The sequence below is a fragment of the Nestor notabilis genome, unplaced genomic scaffold (assembly GCF_000696875.1).
Source record: "Nestor notabilis isolate BGI_N333 unplaced genomic scaffold, ASM69687v1 scaffold18495, whole genome shotgun sequence".
Classification (NCBI taxonomy): Eukaryota; Metazoa; Chordata; class Aves; order Psittaciformes; family Psittacidae; genus Nestor; species Nestor notabilis.
The window spans coordinates 944-19,397 of NW_009929058.1; the positions used below are offsets into that span (position 1 = coordinate 944).

The 18,454-nt window shown below is 40.9% G+C and overlaps 1 protein-coding gene across 1 annotated transcript in view; it reads left to right on the forward strand.

The window, feature by feature from the left end:
* Positions 1-4,227: 4,227 nt before the first annotated feature.
* Positions 4,228-18,454, forward strand: part of LOC104405966 (core histone macro-H2A.2) — a gene marked incomplete at its 3' end in the record, with an annotated part of 16,408 nt that continues 2,181 nt past the window's right edge. Inside the window, 7 exon segments of the mRNA XM_010014818.1 lie at positions 4,228-4,462; positions 12,529-12,635; positions 13,973-14,170; positions 15,816-15,926; positions 17,382-17,481; positions 18,424-18,452; position 18,454. The exon segment at position 18,454 is cut by the window's right edge and continues 78 nt beyond it. Of these exon segments, the coding sequence (XP_010013120.1) occupies positions 4,291-4,462; positions 12,529-12,635; positions 13,973-14,170; positions 15,816-15,926; positions 17,382-17,481; positions 18,424-18,452; position 18,454 (718 nt within the window).

Sequence of the window (18,454 nt, forward strand, 5' to 3'; positions counted from 1 at the left end):
TTATAGCTGTTACCTTAGCTTGCTTCTGTGTTGTGTGTGTTCTGGGATGGGAAGAGGAATAGCCTGAATTTACTTTTCTCCTCCAGTGTTGCAACAGTTTTGGAGTTTATTATGCAAACTAAGTTTTCTTCAATCATTTTCTGAGACTTTTTTTTTCTTTGAGAAAAATTTAGATTTGATTTATCTTAGGGATTTTGTACTGTGCTGAACTTTCTGATATGCATTCATGCTTTCTTGCTAGGCTTTGACATATTAATGTCTGAAATTGTTTCCTGGCCAGCTTTTCAAGTTCAGGCTCACTTGGAGGTTGCAATCTGTTTCTGTGTCTGCAGGTTGCTCTTACTTCTCTGAAAATTACATGTGTCCTTACTGCCTAAAGATGATTATGGGATTTTGTTCTTCCGAGCATCCATGTAGGAAGGACTGGAAAGGGGGTTGAAGGTTGCTTTGGTAAAGCTTGATCCACTGGGATGTGGTGTGGGATGCAAATTGCACAATGGTGAAGGGAATGTACCAGGGCCGTCTGTTGTTCCAGTGCCCACATGAAGCTGTTATCACCCTCTGCTGGTGGTGATGGTGGAAGGAAATGGGATGGTAGTGTCTGTGATGGAGAGACCCTCTAAGTGGCCAAAGCAGACTACCTGAGAGAGTCAAAGAGGTAGAGCTCTTTCTTTCTTCAGCAGGTAGAAAGAAAATATTTCTGGATTCTTTGGGATCTGAAGAAGTTACAGCTCAACAGAGGAAAGCCCCGCTTGCAAAAGTCTACTCTATTTTCATGCTGTTGTAGAGAGCTCCATGAGATCTGGTAGCTACTAAATCCTCCATAGCAACACAGGGGTGTTGGAGTCATGGCGGAGTAGGAGTGTGCCGTTAAGAGCTTGGAAAAGCTAACTGCTTTAAATTGCCCAAGCCTCATGATGTCATGGTAGCCAGATACAGATGCAGGTCTTCCAACACAGCGAGGATGGACTTCACGTAAATGGCATGGCTCTATTTTTTGATGGAGGCTGTAGTTTATAAGGGCAAACTTGGAGAGGATGAATCAGCTGGCAGTGATGGAACTAATGTGGGTAAGCTCAAGTGCTTTTCAACTGATAAGCCCTTGGAGCTTAGCTGTATCACCCAAAGAGAACAATTAGGACAGCAGTGCTCAGCTTGTAGGTCTTCAGCTGTTGGCAGCTTTGGAGCAGTTCAAGTGAGTCCATCATGTAACTGTCAGGGCTGAGCTGATGTCTGTTCACAGTAAACCAAATCCCTGCCTGTGGGTCGAATGATTCAACCTTGATGTAGACCAGGTATAGCTCTTCTGTGCAAGAGAACTTGAAGATCCCAAAGACTGACAGTCACCTGAGCTTGGTGTCCACCCTTCAAGGTGGCTAGTGTAGAGAGCTGGCAAGCCCAGTGTACTATATGTCTTCGGCCAGGTCCACAGGAGCTGTATTTTAATAGATGTGACTATGCCATAGCTTGGCTTTTTACCAAAAATTGCCTCCCATAGCATTCAAGATGAGACAAGAACACGCTATTTTGTATGTGACTCCCCAGTACACCCTGGTCCATGTAAGTTGCAAAGAAGAGAAAGACTGTTAGCAGAGTTTTGAAACTTCTTTTGTAATTAGGCTCTCACATCATTCCACAAGCATACCTGATCTGTTGCCTGCACTGTATTTGGAAAATGTTCTGGGATTCCAGAGGCTGCCTTGGCAGTAGGGAAAAAAAGCTGAGACTTCTTGTGGGAGAGAAGGGAAAAATAAAGGGGTAGACAGGGGTGGAAAGTTCAGTGAGACAACAGAAGTGATTAATTAAACAGAAAGTTACATAGTGCAATAGCCTGCCCCAGAGTGGTGTGCTTAGTTATACAAATATGTTTTGATTCTGTATCACAGAGATCAAGTGCAATTACAGTATTTTCTGTGGATGTAATCTAATCTTATGCTGTTTGCTTTGGGGTTTTTTTCCAATTGATTTACAGGCAATTGAGATTTGCTGCTACAGGAGCAAATATATCAGAGGTCAGCTTAATATCATTGTGATACATGGTTTGCTGTACTATCCCTACTCTTTCTAGGGATTTCAGCACAGGACTGAACTCTGGGGTGATGAAACTGTCCTGCTGGAATTGCAGGAATTTGACCGCAACCTAGTGCATGCGTTTACTAAGTTCCACCTTAAAATGAGTTAATGTTGCACATATTACTCATGAGAGAAGGCTGTTCCAGAAGTTTGCTCCTCTGATAGCTAGAAATCTAATTCCCAGCCTACGTTTATTCATTAATTTGAATGTCAGTTATCACAAACTGAAAAGGACACTTTATAAATGTTAATTGGTAGCTTAGTATGAAATTGAAAGTTTATAAAGGGTTTATCACAAATTGCAAATTTCATTTAGCAAGAGGGCTGGGAGAAAGGGACCTTGAGAGACCTCCAGCCTCCATCCCAAGGCAGATCCAGCCCTGCCTGTGCCATTTCTGACATACGTTCTGTAACTGTTTTAAAGTTGTCATGGTGGGAAGATTCTGCCACCTCCCTGTCTGACTGAGCCCAGTGCTCTGCTCTCCTCCCTGCTGCACAGCTTTTGTAAGAGTCCTGCTCTTCTGCCACTTTCATAGGGAACACTTCCTCCACCTTTGAAGCAGCATCTCTAAAGACCATTATCATGCCTCCCTGCTTCTTTTCACCTTCCAATTGTTCTTACTGCCCTCCTTTGGATTCTCACGGCTGTGCATGCCTGAAGTGTGGTATCTGTGGTTGGACACAACTCCTCAGCTTAATGGTGGCTGTCCTCTTGCTTGTACACCCTTATGCAAGGATTGCCTTTTCACAACAGCTCTTTCCCCCCCTCCCCGCCCTGTAACCTGCTGGTACTAATCAATGGAGCTGCTTCCTAGTAATCTCTGTCCTACACAACTGGCTGCTTCTGCATCAATGCAATTAATGGATTGCTTGGGATTTTTTTCCACTCATATCTGTTTGAAGTGGCCATTGCTTTTAATCGGCACTTGCAAGTGGCAGATCATGAGCTCTTTTACCACTGCTCATGATTCCAGGCTGGCAGTTCACAGGGAACTTGGAGTGGAATGATGAGCAGCAGAGATACCAACTGTGGCAGACATACTTTTTGTTTAGTTCAGAGGAGTAACCAGCATCATAATTAAACCCCAGGGCAGCTATTGAAATGGAGTTAATTTTTGTAAACAGAGTTAAAACTGTACCATTATTTGGCTGTGAGTGAGAGCTAGAGGTGTAATTAAAACCCATGCACACTTTGGAGTGGCTGACACTAGGGTTTGTTGTCTGTTTACCTGCAATCTCACAGTTGGCAGAAAAACAAGGAGGAAATGAGATTGTTCTTTTTGCTCGTATGTATAGACTAGACTGGCTCTTAATGCAGGGAGTAAAACCCCACAGCTTCAGGGAGCTTGATGGACAGAAAAACCTGGTAGTCATTTTGAAATGAGAGATTAAAGACCTCCTCTCTGCTCTGTGGGGGACGGTTCTGGGGCTCCCGGGCGCTGCTGTGAAGGTGATCCGGGGAGAATTACAAAGTGGTGAAGCCTGTGAGCTGGCTCTCAGTTCCTGAGGCCTCAGTAACCCTACGAGAGGTGCTTGAAGCATAGGTGCTTGCCTGCTGCTCTGCTTCAGCTGTGCGTGCGAAATTCCCCATATGAAAGGCCTGTGAAGAAGCAGTGTGTTTGTAGGTAGGGTTTGTCTTCCGTGCAAGCAGTACAACTTTCTCTACTTAGAAGTGGCACCAGTGTCTGGTTTTCAGCTTTTCTAATGCTGTCGATTGTGCCAGTACTTCTCTGCTGTTTATAACTTGCTAAACTTAACAATCAGAATGGAAATATGCCCTGGTGTGATTCGGTTTTGTTTTGGTGAGGTTTTGTGTGTTCTTTTTCTGGTTTTGGGTTTGTTTGGGTTTTTTTGTTTGTTTTTTTTTTTGTAAAATTCATTTAATGTCCTTTTTTTTTTTTTTTTAATAGATATATATATATAAATACATACATTATCCAAACCACTTTTCTGTGATATTGCTACACTGAAAGTGCAGTAATCAAAAGTATAGCAAAGAATACCAAATGTTCCAGTTGTCCAGCTTTTAGTGAGTAATGCCTCATCTTGAACAGCTATTGAGAATGGGTTTGGATTTTTTTCTTCTGGAAGAATGAGACAACGTATAAAGCTGTTTCACACGTGCTCAACACCCATCCTATTTCTTTTGTCTTGCAGCTTTTGGATTGGAGCAAGGGGTTAAGAATCAACAGCAATTGAAAAGCACAAAGCTGCAAGATGTCAGGCCGAAGTGGGAAGAAGAAAATGTCCAAACTCTCACGCTCAAGCAGGGCAGGTGTTATTTTCCCTGTGGGGAGAATGATGCGCTACTTAAAGAAGGGAACATACAAGTACCGGATAGGTGTTGGAGCACCAGTTTACATGGCAGCCGTCATAGAGTACCTAGCAGGTAAACCAGGAACCTGATCCTGGAAGTGCTGATCACACAAAGAAACCAGAGATATCCATGGAATGGGATACGAACGTGTTCAGCACTTCTGAAACTCAGGCTCTGCAAGTGCAGTACTGATTTGTTGAAATTCACTTCAAATGTTAAGAAGATGAATTTGCTTCTTGAAGAGGCTGAGGATGGAAATTTTCTCCTTTAGAGGCACCATGCTTGGAAGGATTATTTTTTTATTGCTTTGCAGAGTGAGGAGTCACATCTAGGTAGTTTCTGTCCAAGAGAAAACTGATGTGAATTAGGCTTTTGATACACCTGGATGCAACAGGAGAAAAGAGCGCAAACTCACCTTGTGCACCTGTTGTGCTTTTTAAGTGAGCAAACTGTTTCTCTGTCTGCATTTCTCCTCGGAGAACAGCGTTAAAGTGTTATGAAATATGGAGGTTGTTCATTTGGCTTGCCTAAGTATATAAAAGAAGTGTTTCAGGGTTTAAATCTTCCCACATACCTGAGGTTTTCCTCCCTTTCTGAAACTGACCTCAGAGGAAGGGGCAGATGTCACATGGTGATACAATATACTGCAATATACTGTGATGTATATTGTAATATTTCACTGGCCTATGATCATACCTGCTTGGTTTCTATTTAATTGTGGAAAATGGCACCTTAGCAAATTGTTACAACTCCCGGTGCAGAGAGGATTCTCGTTCAGGTTATTTAGGCATTACAGATCAAGACTGAGGTGCATTAGAGAATCTATGAGGAGTCACAAGCCTGGATGAAACTAGCTGAGTGAGTTGTGTTTCAGGAGCGTAGTTTATTCTAGAGTGGCGTGGAAGAAGCTTGCATGGAGCCTGGTTGTCCATGTAACAGCATGCCAGTCTTTATGTAAACATTGCTGTCTGTTTTTTACACATGAAACCCTGTTCTTGCTACCAGGCAATAAAAAGCACTATTTTCTTTCAAAATCTGAAATAGTGATAATTTCACTATGACAACTAAATTTCTGATGATGCCTAATAGCATGTTACAGAAATGTCCACATTTCTGCTGATTAATTGCAGGATGAGAATTGATTTTTTTTAATTTTTTTTTTTTCTGAGGCTACTTCTGGAGTTGGAGTGAAAAAGTATTGCTTATGCGAAAGAAATGCAAGCAAAATGTTTAAAGTTGCATTTATGTTAACCCCCAGCTTCTTCAAGAGCCAAGTCCAGAAAATGAGCTGGTTTTAAAATAAAACAAAACGCCACTGAAAAGCAGAGTCAAAATCCAAGATGATGAGCATTTCTTCCACTTTGTTTTTTCCTGTGTAAGAACAAACATTGATGTTATTTGATCAGAAAGATCAGTTCTTTAAGTGGTTTTGGAAGAGATCTTTTACTACATTAAGAACATATGTATATTTGCACAATCCGGTTTCATACATTAAAAATGAAGTCTTGTAACTGCAGAAATCTCTCTCAGTGGAGCTTGTGCAGTTGTGCGGTACTGGGGAAGTCCTTGGCTTACAGAGCTTGCTTAGCTGTTTGCAACAGAGTGCTGCTCAGCAAGGGTTCTTCAGTGGCTGCAGGGACTTAGGGGGAAAGGTAGAGATGGAGGATTCATCTTGTAGCTCCCCTGCTCTACCACAGTGATTTTCAGTCTTGTTTTTGTTGATATACCTCTCTATGTTTTCTAGCGGTGGTTCAGGAATGTCATAAATATGAATTCCTCTGTAATAAGATGTGTTAGCTTGACTTTATCATCAACTGTGAGTCACTTAGAAGTCATCTGCAGACTCCTGGATGTCTGGGTATTGCAAGATGAAAACCATATCACCTGAGGTTTGGAAACTGCAGTAACTTCTATAACTGAATAAGGTGCTGCATAGTGACTCTGCTGGCCTTCAGTCTGGAGAGGAATATATTTTTTTTTTCTTTACACGCTCCCCAGGGGTCCATAGCATTCAGAGGAGTTTCTAGAATAAACATTTAGGGATGCTTGTTCTGAGCTCTGGCGATTATTACAAGGTGTAATAATAAATTGTCAACAGCACATCTAGTGTGCACAGCATTTTGGTACTGTAGACTGAGTTACAGTCATCGTTTTATAACACACAGTGCAGCACTGTTTACCTGTTACCTGAACTAGAACCATGTATATCTTGGCTCTGTTTCTGGCTAGTAAGTGTGGTTTAAATTAAATCATTAATATGGTAAGGGCAGATTACGTGTGCGCCTACACTTTGTTTTAGAGAAGAATGTGTAGTCAACCAGGCAAGGAAATTGCTAGAGCTGTAGGCTGGGGGCCCACATAAAATGTAAGGAAATGCTATTCTAAGCTGCTTGGTTCAACAGAGAGAGAACCCCATCTTGTCCCAACCCTGTGTTTGTTGTAATAGGATGGAGTCATGTTTCTGAACGGATACCTATTGCTTGTGGATAATGGTCTTTCCAAACCAAAGTTTCTGTGCTCTACCCAGAGTTTTGTTTGAAAAGATTACAAAGGTGGATAGTTTAATTAAAAACCACTGTTGCAACATCAAATCCTCTATGTTTGTGTGAATATAGTCTTTGGTTTTGTGAAGCCTTTAGAAACAAAATGTGCTTTCCAAGGCTGTTGTCAAAAGGGGTATTATATGCCAAACTGGTAACATTTATTAACTTCATCTGATACTTCCTATTAGAAATTCCAGTTTTCTCTCATGGAGTTGCAACTATGAAATGCCTACTCAGGCTGAAAGCCTGCATACAGGGGAACTGCTTCAGAGTAGATCTGGGAGGGTGGGAGTAAGGGAGTCTGGTTCTTCAACTGTTTCACAGATGCAGATTGAACCATATTTTTGTGCTATGTGAAAACATTAATCAGGACTTCTCCTCTAAATGCCTGGGTGCTTCTCTGTGTTTGAGCAGAGCCTTGATGCTTTACAAAAGGGGAATGGTAGTCTCTGCCATCTCAGAGAAATCTGCTCTCTTTGGCCAAGCTGTAACTCTGAAAATACACAGGTTGCTTAGGCTCAGCAGAGACTTCTTTGATTTTAACAGCTAAAATTTCCAAAGACTTGGTCCTCACTGAGCATGTTCCAGCCTCTCTCAGCGCCCGGTGCTGCCCAGGCTGCCTATTCTTGTGTCCCTAGAATGACAGTGTGTGCCTCAACCTTTCAGCTCCAACATGTGGCAGGACTGTTCATGGGCCACTGCACGCAGTGGCTGAGCATGCTTCAGCCCATGGCTGCTGGTGCTCAGAATAACTTTCACTGCTGTCCCTGGCTGCTCCTGGTCACAGCACAGAGCAGGGAGTGGGCTTTCTGTGGTCTCAGCGGTACTGGGCAGCACGAAGGAGGAAGCTCTCTAATGGGAAGGCAGAAGCCACGCAGAGGTGGGTGGCAAGAGGTCTGGGACTGACAGCAGGGAGTACATGAATAGGAGTTGAAGGAGAGGCTAATCCTACTTGTGGGGTGGGAAGGGCAGGCTGGAATTAACTGGATAGGCAGACTAGGAGACTGGGAACAGGTTCCACACTGGTGAGAGAAGGAAAGTGAGAATGGATCATAACCTTCTGGGGAAATGATGATTATGGGAAAAGAATATTGATGCTGGAGACAGAGCCATGGATGGAAAGCTGAACTGATGACCAGAGGGAAGGAGCGTCCAAAAATCCTGACAGGATGCTGCAGGGTAAGTTGGAAAAATAGGGCATAGATGAAGGACTGGATGGAGAGGGTGCTGAAAATGAAGAACCTAGAAAGGAAGATTGAGCCTGAGTATTACTACAACTGATAAGAGTAGGTGGGAGGGAGGAATGGAGACTGTCCAGGAAAGGCAGCTGAGGTAGGAGTTTCATGTGTGGATTGTCAAGGAAAGGAAAATGGGCTATGGAGCTGGGAGAGCAAGTCATGGCTGGGTAGATGAGGCTGGAAGGGTCAAACAGGACCAGGACTGTCTGATGGCATACAACCAGGGTCTAGCATGGACCAGCAATTCTCATGCAAGCCATCAATTGTGCATGTGGTCTGTTGATGGCCTATAGTTGTATTGCCCTGAAGCACTGAGCCTTTTGACTAGCATTATCCAGGTGGTGCATATATGTCTTGAGCATCCTTATTCCCAGTTGCCACGTGCTTCAGACTGCCTCTTGGCTTTGATGCAAGTTCTTTTTCATGAGCCACTAGATGCCCATTTTTCCCCTTGTATGCAGATTTGATTGTGGCTGCACCAAAACCATTATCAGTGCCAAATCTGGGCTTTAGCTTAGCAACCCCACTGTTAAAATGCCGGCTATCACCACAATGTATTTCAAGAAGAGGTACTTTTACCTTGACTGATTAGCTACTGCGAGGATGTGAGGAAGATCTCATTGGTGTTCTAAGGCTTTCTTTTTTTTCTTCCATAATATCTCTATGCTATTTTTATATCTTAGGCTTGAAAATCATATTGCAAAAGTGCAGCTTAATTCCTATCCAGAAAGTTGTGTTTGCTGGAACAGTGTTGGGCTCCACTGGCTTCAGAGTTGAAACTCCATGAAAAATGGGCCTCAATCCCATTGGATTTATGGACTTTGCAACAGACACATGGCAGACTATGCTCTTAGTGTGCATGGGCCTGACTACAATCATCATCATCTAAATCAAACATCAACTGCATATGTCCCATAATGCATGTTCCCAAAATGTAGGCAAAGAATACAGATACCTCTTGATTAGGAAGCAGAAGACATGTGAATGGTGTGCCGGTCAGAGGAACTCATGGAAGATGTCAGTGGTAAGCCATCTTCTCTAAATTAGGGCAGAACACACCACCAGCAAATACTTCTTCCTTCAAAGGAGATCAACTGCCACACTCTTCTGTCTGTTGTACTCATCTGCCATCAAGAGACAAATCAAGCAAATACTTTTTCACTTGCAAATGGAGGACAAAGGACTCCATCATCTGACCCATCTTTCATAGCAAAGGTGTTAGTGGTAGATTTGTATGTGGTAGCATAACAGGAACCGTTACAATTTATCCTGAAGGAGAACTGGAAAATAACCTGTTTGCAATCTTTCCAATTCTGCTATCAAAAGTTCTTGTACACCTTTCTTATCAGTCCATCTGAGTACTTCACAAAAGCAGCTGAGCTCAGCAGAACAAATAGCTTTGGCCTGGCTAGGATGCTTTTAGTTCGCAGACACTCCTAAATCTGTTGATCCATCAGCTAAAGAAACCTTTTTTTTTTTTTCTGTATGTCACAGGATAAGAAATTGTAATCCCATTCAGGTCGTAGCTTGACTGCTGCTTGTGACACTTGGAATACAGTTATGGTCTTCCCTGATCCCGAGTGCTTATCAAACAGGAGAAAGGCTCCTTTTAAAATACCAGGTGTTGTGTAGAGTCAGTGGATAGCTCTGGGCATTACCCTGTTGACCAGCATTTGATGTCTGTCTGAGGCCTAGGTACACTGTGGAGTGCGTAAATGAGCTAGTTTGCTTGTAGCCGTCTGCACTGAAGATGTCTGAATTTGAAGTTATGCTTCCAGTGTAGAAGGCATTTTTCTGCATTTTGAATCTTAATGGAAGTAAGATTACTTCCGTATTTCGTTTTAATTCTTAATGTCTGCTGCTAAGAGCATGTAAAGTAAAACCAACATATGTCTGAGAATATCAAGATGCCCAATTTCAAGGTAGCTTGATATAGTACAGGACTTTGTTATAGGACCTATATTCTTATACTAGTCTTCTTGGAGTGTATAACCTCAGCTGTCAGAATGAATCTACTTGAAATGTAAAGCAGTTTCTTTAGGAATCTGTTATTATCAGCAGAGGCTGTGAAAACTGAACCCTCCAGATTTGATGTTGAACTTTGCAAGTGCCATTTTATATTCTGAAGATTGTAAGTCCCTGCCTCCAGCGTAAGAAAAATATGCGTATAAACAATCGTTTGAGGGAGGTAAGGCAATTATTCACCTATGCAAACAATTGACATCCTTTGCTAAGTTATGTGTATATTCCACAGTCTGCTATACATCATCTCTGCCTTGGATTCCCTTCTTTCTGGTGTCCTGTGGCAGATGGCTGGCATTTGAGTGTTCTGCGTTTTTTGCTCTTAACATTAGGCAAGAGGACATTTGAGTGCACCATCAGGATGCTGCTGGCCAAAGGACCCAGAACCTGGGGGACTGGGGTGAGCATACAGGTAGCAGGATGTGCCTGTTGGCACATCTGAAAGAACTTCAGTTACTGCACAGGTAAGTATGTGTTGCCTTTTTATTTCCCTGATGCAGTTTTCCTCTGCTATCAGCACACATCTGCAAAATCCACTGGAGAAGTCCGAGTTTCTTTTCTTGCTTTATGCTGGTCTGCACGATGGATCTGCAATCTGTTCCTGTTGTCTGCTGCTGTATTAGCTCCACTGCCAGAGGTCTGGGAAGAGGGTCTGAAACTTCCAGCCTTGCAGCCCTGCTGGGGTGAATATAGCTGGCTTATGCAGGATCTCTGTTCAGTCTCCTCCTTTAAAGTCCAAGTCAGATGCTTCAAAGTTATGAAATGCTAGAGCCAAGGTTGCTGCCCTAACTTTTAACGTAGGCAGGGCGTGTGTTTGTGATGTGATACTGTTTCTGATTGTCTGATCACGCACTGCTTTTTCTTCGTGGCAGTGGCCTTACTGTTACAACCACAGTTCTTTTATTTCCTAAAATTTAAGTGCTTGTCTTTGCAAATTTGATAATGTTTCTTGAAACTTTGGCATGAATGTCAGATTTTCAGCAGACAGTGCCTGTTTCTTAAATAATTCACCATGAATATGCACATGATTTAAAAAACGTCTTTTACATCTTCAACATTCAGTTAAATATGTATGCTGTATAGTAGTGAAAACTGGATGACAAGTATGTAGTTTTGTTATTCTAACTGAATGAAATTGAAGGCTTGTATTTTTCACATGAATTGAGAGCTAAACCTCATGTTGAAATCCCTTGAATTTTAGCCAAAGAGCATTATGTAGATTTCAGGTATATTTTTCATGGAAGTTCTTCTTTTTAAGAATAGCTACAGTTCTTTATTTGGTTTATAAAAAGGAGTAAGATATCATTAAAAGGACACTGATGGGCTGTAATTTTCTTATCCCTGTTATGTAAAAACAAACCCAAAAACCAGAAGACAGGGACACTGGATACTTTTCAAATGAAAGAAGGTGTAGATATTATTGTTATGATTATTTGGAGCAAAACTATTCCCTTCCTTCCTTCCTACTCAGTGTTTCAGTGGAATTCTTACATGAGAAATAACTTCTGAGTAGGAGCCACACTGTATAAGTTAATGAATTATCATGACTGCTACAGATCAAATAAACTCAGAAAGATTTGTCTGTTTCTTCTATAATAAATAGAAAAAGCTCAGCAACTTTAATCACAGTATAGATGTTACTGCAGATTTAGAGAAAATACTTTTGAAGTGACTTCCTCTTCCCAGAGTTGCAGAAGAAACTTTCAACCAATAGTTCATGTACCGAAGCTCTTGCATTGTCTCTGCTTGCATCTAAGTCAAACCTCTTTTATCTTGTTCTGAAATGAAGCTTCTCACAGATTTTCAATGCCCTTTAATGCGGAATTACAGCATTGCTTGGTTAGTTTGTTGGCTTTCCAAGTATTTCTTTAAATGCACCTCAGTCTTTGTCTTACCTGGTCCTGAGAATCCTTGCTGTTTTGTCCTGTCTGTACTAGGTTTGGGGTTTCATTGCATGCTTTGCTGTTCTAATGTTTACAGATTACTGCTCGATTTTGGGCTACTGATGTATGTTTTTATAGGGTGTTTCTTTTATTTATTTCTTTTTGGTTTTGAAGAGAATTCTGACTGGCTTGTTAAAGAAGTTATCTGAATTAAGCTTAGCGTATTTTCTGCAAGCTATCCTTTAGGGAATTAGGAAGAACAAATTATTTTATGTAAATTTACAAATACATGGAGTGTGTGGTTTGGTTTCTGCCTTTCTGTAGCAAAGACCATTTAAAACAAGAAACACCCCTACAAAGGGAAATGGATACGAAGAAGGAATGTAAAATGTGTATATAGGGTGTGCATAAACTGCATTTTTTTACTAATTTTTATCTCAATGTGTTTACAGCTGAAATTCTAGAATTAGCAGGAAATGCAGCACGAGACAACAAGAAAGGAAGAATTGCCCCCAGACACATCCTCTTGGCAGTTGCAAATGATGAGGAACTGAATCAGGTACCTGTTTACATTTCAGTGCTGTGGCATGAATGAAGCAGGTATTATGGAAGTTTAGAAACGGTTTAGTCTGACACGTGAATGAGAACGCAGTTGTTGTAGCAGAAGACGACAAGATTGTGCCTGCTTCAATAAAGCAGACAAAAAAGGTTTTCTGATATCTCATCTTAAATTCTCTGGTACAAATTTTGCTTCTTTTGTAGCCTGTGAGTCCTACTGAAGTGGGTAAACTTGATGCTTAATTTTTATCTCTGGGAGATCCAATACTTAAAGAAAATGTGCCATATGGAAGACCTTTTCTCAAAAGTTGTAGAAATGTGTGTTCTGCTACGTTGGCTGAGAGGCCCATCTTGGGTAGGGATCTGACCCACTCACTCACTATTGCTCCCTCCAGGACTGCGTCCCTGTCTGTATGCCCAAATCCCATTAGCAACCAGACTGTCGTTCACAATGCTCTGACTCTGAGGGTCACTTGTGGGATCACTTCTGCTGAACTTAACTGAGAAAAGTGATCATGGCATGGTCTGTGAATTCAGAGATAATACTGGAAAGGTTCCATCAGCATCAGAGTATCTCTTCTTGGTTGGCCTCCTATGAAGATGTATGACATCATTCACACTTTAAAACATTCCTGCACTTTGACTGCTTTAAATAATGAAAATGTGGTGCCCATGAAGTCATCTAGCCCTGTTCCCAGTCAGGGGGACTGAAAAGTCAAAACAGAGGGCAAGAGAGAGGGAAAAGCATGCTAACACTACCAGCCTACTCCCTGCTCTGTGGCGCTGGTCACTGGCCTCTAAACTGGGGGCTAGATCTAGTGGTGTCTGTTAGGATTTAGCCAGACTTTGTCCACTATGTAATATCACAGTCCATTCCTTTTGCAAAGCAGGTTCTTGAGATTCATGCTTGCTTTCACTGAATCTGTTTCCCTACCAAAGTGTTCTGCAACCAGTCCTTTGAGCAGGGCTGTGATGCAAACAGTTTTTTAAGTAGCCTGCAGGCACTTATCATCTTCTCTTACCCTCACTTACTGATTGCGAGGCACCAAAGACAGGTATGCAGAAAGATCAGCACTGGAAGAGAGAAGAGAGACTGGTAAAGTAATGGAGTTTTCTGAGATGTGCTGGCTGACCTCACCGTCACTGCCAGGTTTCTTATAGTTGTGGATTTTCCCCTTAATAGTTTCTGTTTGGTTTTGTTCATGATAAAGGGGCAAGGTGCAATGCTTTAAGAGGTGTGGGGTCTACTTGTGTATGTGTAATGTAGTCAGCAAAAACAGCTTGAGTGCCAACTAAGAGAATCTGTAATGTGTGTCTTTACACTGCTTCTCCTTGCAGTTGCTCAAAGGTGTGACTATTGCAAGTGGAGGTGTCCTGCCCAGAATTCAGCCAGAGCTTCTAGCCAAGAAACGGGGCGCCAAAGGCAAATCTGAGACCATCCTTTCACCTGCTCCTGAGAAGAAGGGAAGGAAAACGATGGTGAACAAAAAGAGTGGGAAGAAGGCAAAATCTCCCAAGGCCCGGACACCCAAAAAGGTAAGCATGAGGCAGACATGGGATTCTGGAGGTGTGGGAGAGGAAGTCGATCAAAACTGACTGAGGTTATTAGGAGGAATTAATTAGCACTTCAGCATTGTTTGTAACAACTAGAAATGGGAGGTAGGAGTTGATAATAGACACAACAGGATTATTTTTTTTCTCTAAATTTTAGAAATAAAGCAAACACAGTTGTTTGGGTTGGTTTGTTGGGTTTTTGGTTTTTTTTTTTGGTTCTTTTTAATCAATTTTCGTAACAAAAACTTTTAAAGCTTTGAGGGAAACTTTAGATTTCCATGTCACCCTTTGCAATACTTTCTTGATAACGGTATGGAATCTTTTCATCTCCACACCGTGTGGCAGTGAACTCTAGCTTTTAAATAAAGGAAGCTGTGTTTTAAAACATTTTCTACTTGAGACATGTCACACCTTCAGCCTTATACAGTTACTGGGTTGCTGTTGAATATTTTTCACTACCCAGAGAGCTTGTCTCAACATGGTATGTAAATATCATTTTGACAAGCTCTTTGTTTCGTGTGTTCTTAGGTGTGCTGCTGTTAATGTTTTTTAAAAGAGTTGCAAGAAGAAATTAATCAGAACTTGACCTCTGCACCTTCCCTCACAGTTGCCAATCCTCTCTCATAATCCAAATTGATTTAATTTGGTAAAGCAGTAATCAGATCAGTGCTCCAGCGCATGCATCTTAAAACACTACTTTTTTAATTAGGTAGGATTTAATGATATCAAGCTTTGACCTAAATTTTTAAAACTTGTTTTAAGCATACATTTCTGGATGCCTCTAGGCTTTAATACATTTCCATAGCTGAGAATATCCAGAAATAAATTTTTAAAAGAAAACAGAGTTGCTTAATGGGATGCCCCTGTGTATTGATCTCAGATACCACCTTACTTTGAATTGTGCACATGCAGTGCTTGGAACTTGTTAGGAAGAGTTAGCTTCCTGACATACCTTAAAGCAAATATTGAGAGATGTGGGATGTTTCTGCAGTCCTGGTAGAAGCAGATTTGTTACTCATGGAGCAAGGCTGCAAGAAGGGGAATGTCCCACAAAGGGAATCTTGAATTCAAAGTTCAGTTATTACTTAGTTCATTTTGTCATTCTGACTGCTTGTATCTAGGTGTGATGGGTTGCTCCTGTCAATACGGATTCAGAGCTGTGATTTATTAGCTGAAACTTACGGGGTTTTTTAGATCATCAAGGCTTTTTTTTTCCTTCAGATTGGAGTGTTCAAGTGAGTTACTAAATTACTAAGTTTCATTTAGTATGAACTCTGCTCTGTTAGCAGCAAAAATAAACTAGCACACCCCCACCCATAAATAAACCCTTAATTGTCAATAAAAGTACAGATGGATGTGGATGCCCTGACTCTTAATGTGACTAAATGTATGTAATGCCTCAGATGAGCCACTGAATTTTAGCATTATATAAACAAGAAAGACCTGTTGTTACATAATCTTTGGAGATTAAAAGGCTATAAATAATATATTGATCCGAAAAGGTGAGATGTATAGTAACTGATAAAATCTATTGATTTCTGAATAATGGTAAATGTTGATTTTTATTTTTTCCCTTTGAGAGTTCTTTTTTTTTTTTTTTTTTATTTTATTTCCTTCCCTCAAATAGAGCAAACAAAAGGACAATGAAAAAGAAGGAACTTCAAATTCAACATCTGAAGATGGACCTGGGGATGGTTTCACTATCTTGTCCTCCAAGAGCCTTGTGCCAGGACAGAAGGTAATACAAAGTTACAACAGATTTGGATCATAGCGATGGTGCCTAGCGTAAACAGAAGATTGCTTTTGATCTAACACCAGTACAAAACCTTCTCTACACTTTCCATTAGCGGTCCCAAATTTATTATTTATAAAAGAGTATTTCTGGGCCAGGTCCCAGGATCACCGAGAACTTCCACATGTTGGTTTGTCCCAGAAGGCTAGGTGCTCCATCTGAGAGTGGGCTATGGGGTGTTACTCTCTCACTGTTCAAATTGAGAACCTCACCAGAGCTGTAGGGCATGCCTACTTCTCCATCTCAGCACAGACAGTGACACCGTGCTTGGTCAGAATTACAGAACTGCTGCACCAAAATGTCTGCATGTCCTTGGTGTCCAGCCAACTGTATGTCCCTTTTTTTTTTTTTTTTTTTTGCTTGTTTTTCCTCTGTTCTCACCAAGAGGAAGAGGGTTTTTTTGCCTTCTTTAATTTTTGGACCCTCTGAATGAAACTGAATTTTTTTCTTACAGATTAAACTATGGAGATATAGTCAAAACTTTTTAATATTGTTACTATTTCCAATAATAAAGCCATCTGGAAAAGGTGTTCTTCGGGAAACTGCTTTTGTATGCCCCCTATACTGATGTGTACCCTGTTGTATAAAGCAGCACTTATGGGATCAGGTGTACTGAACTCTCCTTTTGCTGAAAACAGTGGTCTAGAATGGGCCAGACACATACTAAATCCAAAAGATTGCTAAAAGCAGTAATCTGGCCAGGTAAATGAAACTTGGATTTCCTCTCTTAAGCGTTCAGTCCTGTCCGAAGTCGCTCTAGAATCTGTGCACTTTCTTCTCTAAAATGGGCAGTGCTTACTGTTCTGGTTAGGATTTAAATACTGGAGTGCACCTTTGAAGAAGTGAGGTGTGCAGGGCACAAGTTTAGCAGCTGCAAAGTCTTACTTGTTATTTTTATCAGTTCCTATATCCACATACTTGGGTGGGTAAAGCATTCCTTATTTATGCCAGGAACTGAAAGAGTAATTAATTACTTCGGTTGTGGTATCTTTTATAGACCAAGATAGTGTTCAGCCCTTCTTCTCGGCCCCCAACAGTAGTTTACTGGGGGCAAATATTTTGACAGGAGAAAAAGTTTTTAATATTATGTTTTTTTTTCTTGAAGCAAAAGCATTTCCAAAGTTGGCCTTTTCTTTTCAAAGTGTGATGCTAGAAGATGATTTTTTTTCTAGCAGTCACTTCCTCTGGATGCCCTCCTAAACTGTGGGCATGTTGCAAAATTCTTTAAGTGTTGTAAAAAAATAATTAATTAAAGGCTAAATATCAGAATCACACATATTGGCCACAATAAAACTACTGATCTCTGAAAGACTGAATCCAGCCTTCTTTAATTTTGTTTTTTTTGTATGAAAATGATTTTGCACTAAAATTACTTTTTACTCCCCCATTATTATTTTACAGCTTTCTCTGACACAGAGTGACATCAGCCATATTGGCTCCATGAAAGTAGAAGGCATTGTTCACCCTACAACAGCTGAAATAGACCTCAAGGAGGAAATAGGTGAGGCTTTGCTACAAGCAGAAAGCACAGATCTCGAGTTGGAACAGTAGCTGGTCTGCTAGCTGCCTCCTGAGATCCCATCCTGGTTCATCTGAATCTTCCCCAGGCCATAAAATATCACTTACAACACTTCTGAAAATCAGGCTGGATCTGACTAGGTATAACAGGCTAGTCGCTAATTTATCTTTTTTTAGTGATGCCTTACAACAATCAAAACACAGATAATTTGTTGAAACACATGAGCAGCAAAGGTGTGAATAATCATTATTGTGGTCTTCGTTGGGTTATTTTTACACTTGCTTCTGAAAATTCCATGACAAAAATTAGATATTAATAACACTTCTAATTATGCTTTTCACTGTAGGATTTTACATACTTTAGAAACACTAATGTATAAAGCCTTATACTGCTCATGTGAAATAAGGAAATACTATTACTGCTGGTGCACAAATACTGAAATTGAAGCAAGAGGGGAAGTAAAAAAGATATTCAGTCAGTTGCAGAGAGAGGCACAGAATCTAGTAGAAGGCTTCTGCATCACTGTTTTATACAGTCAGTCATCAAGACATTCACTGGCATCCCAGTTGTATTTATTTCAGAAAGTAGTGTGGGTGTGTATGTTGGGTTGATTTTGGAGGCTGGAAATCTGAGTCTTGAAATCCCTGTTCTTTGCTATTTTAGCCATAGTCTTCTAGTCTTCTTACCTTATAGTCTTCTTAACAGATAAGTAAATTAAAGTGATTTCCAGTAATAACAGACAGGGGGTTTCAAAACCAATAGAAAGTAAAGTTCATCTATGGCTAGACAGAGTGGTAAGTATAAATACCAGAAAACTGCTGAAAGAGGGAAACAGGATAATGTGTGCACAGTGTTCTTTTACAGAGAGTTGTTTTTTCACACTGATACTTTGAAGCCAAGGCATTTTGCTCTGTGTCCTTGCAGGCAAGGCACTGGAAAAGGCTGGAGGGAAAGA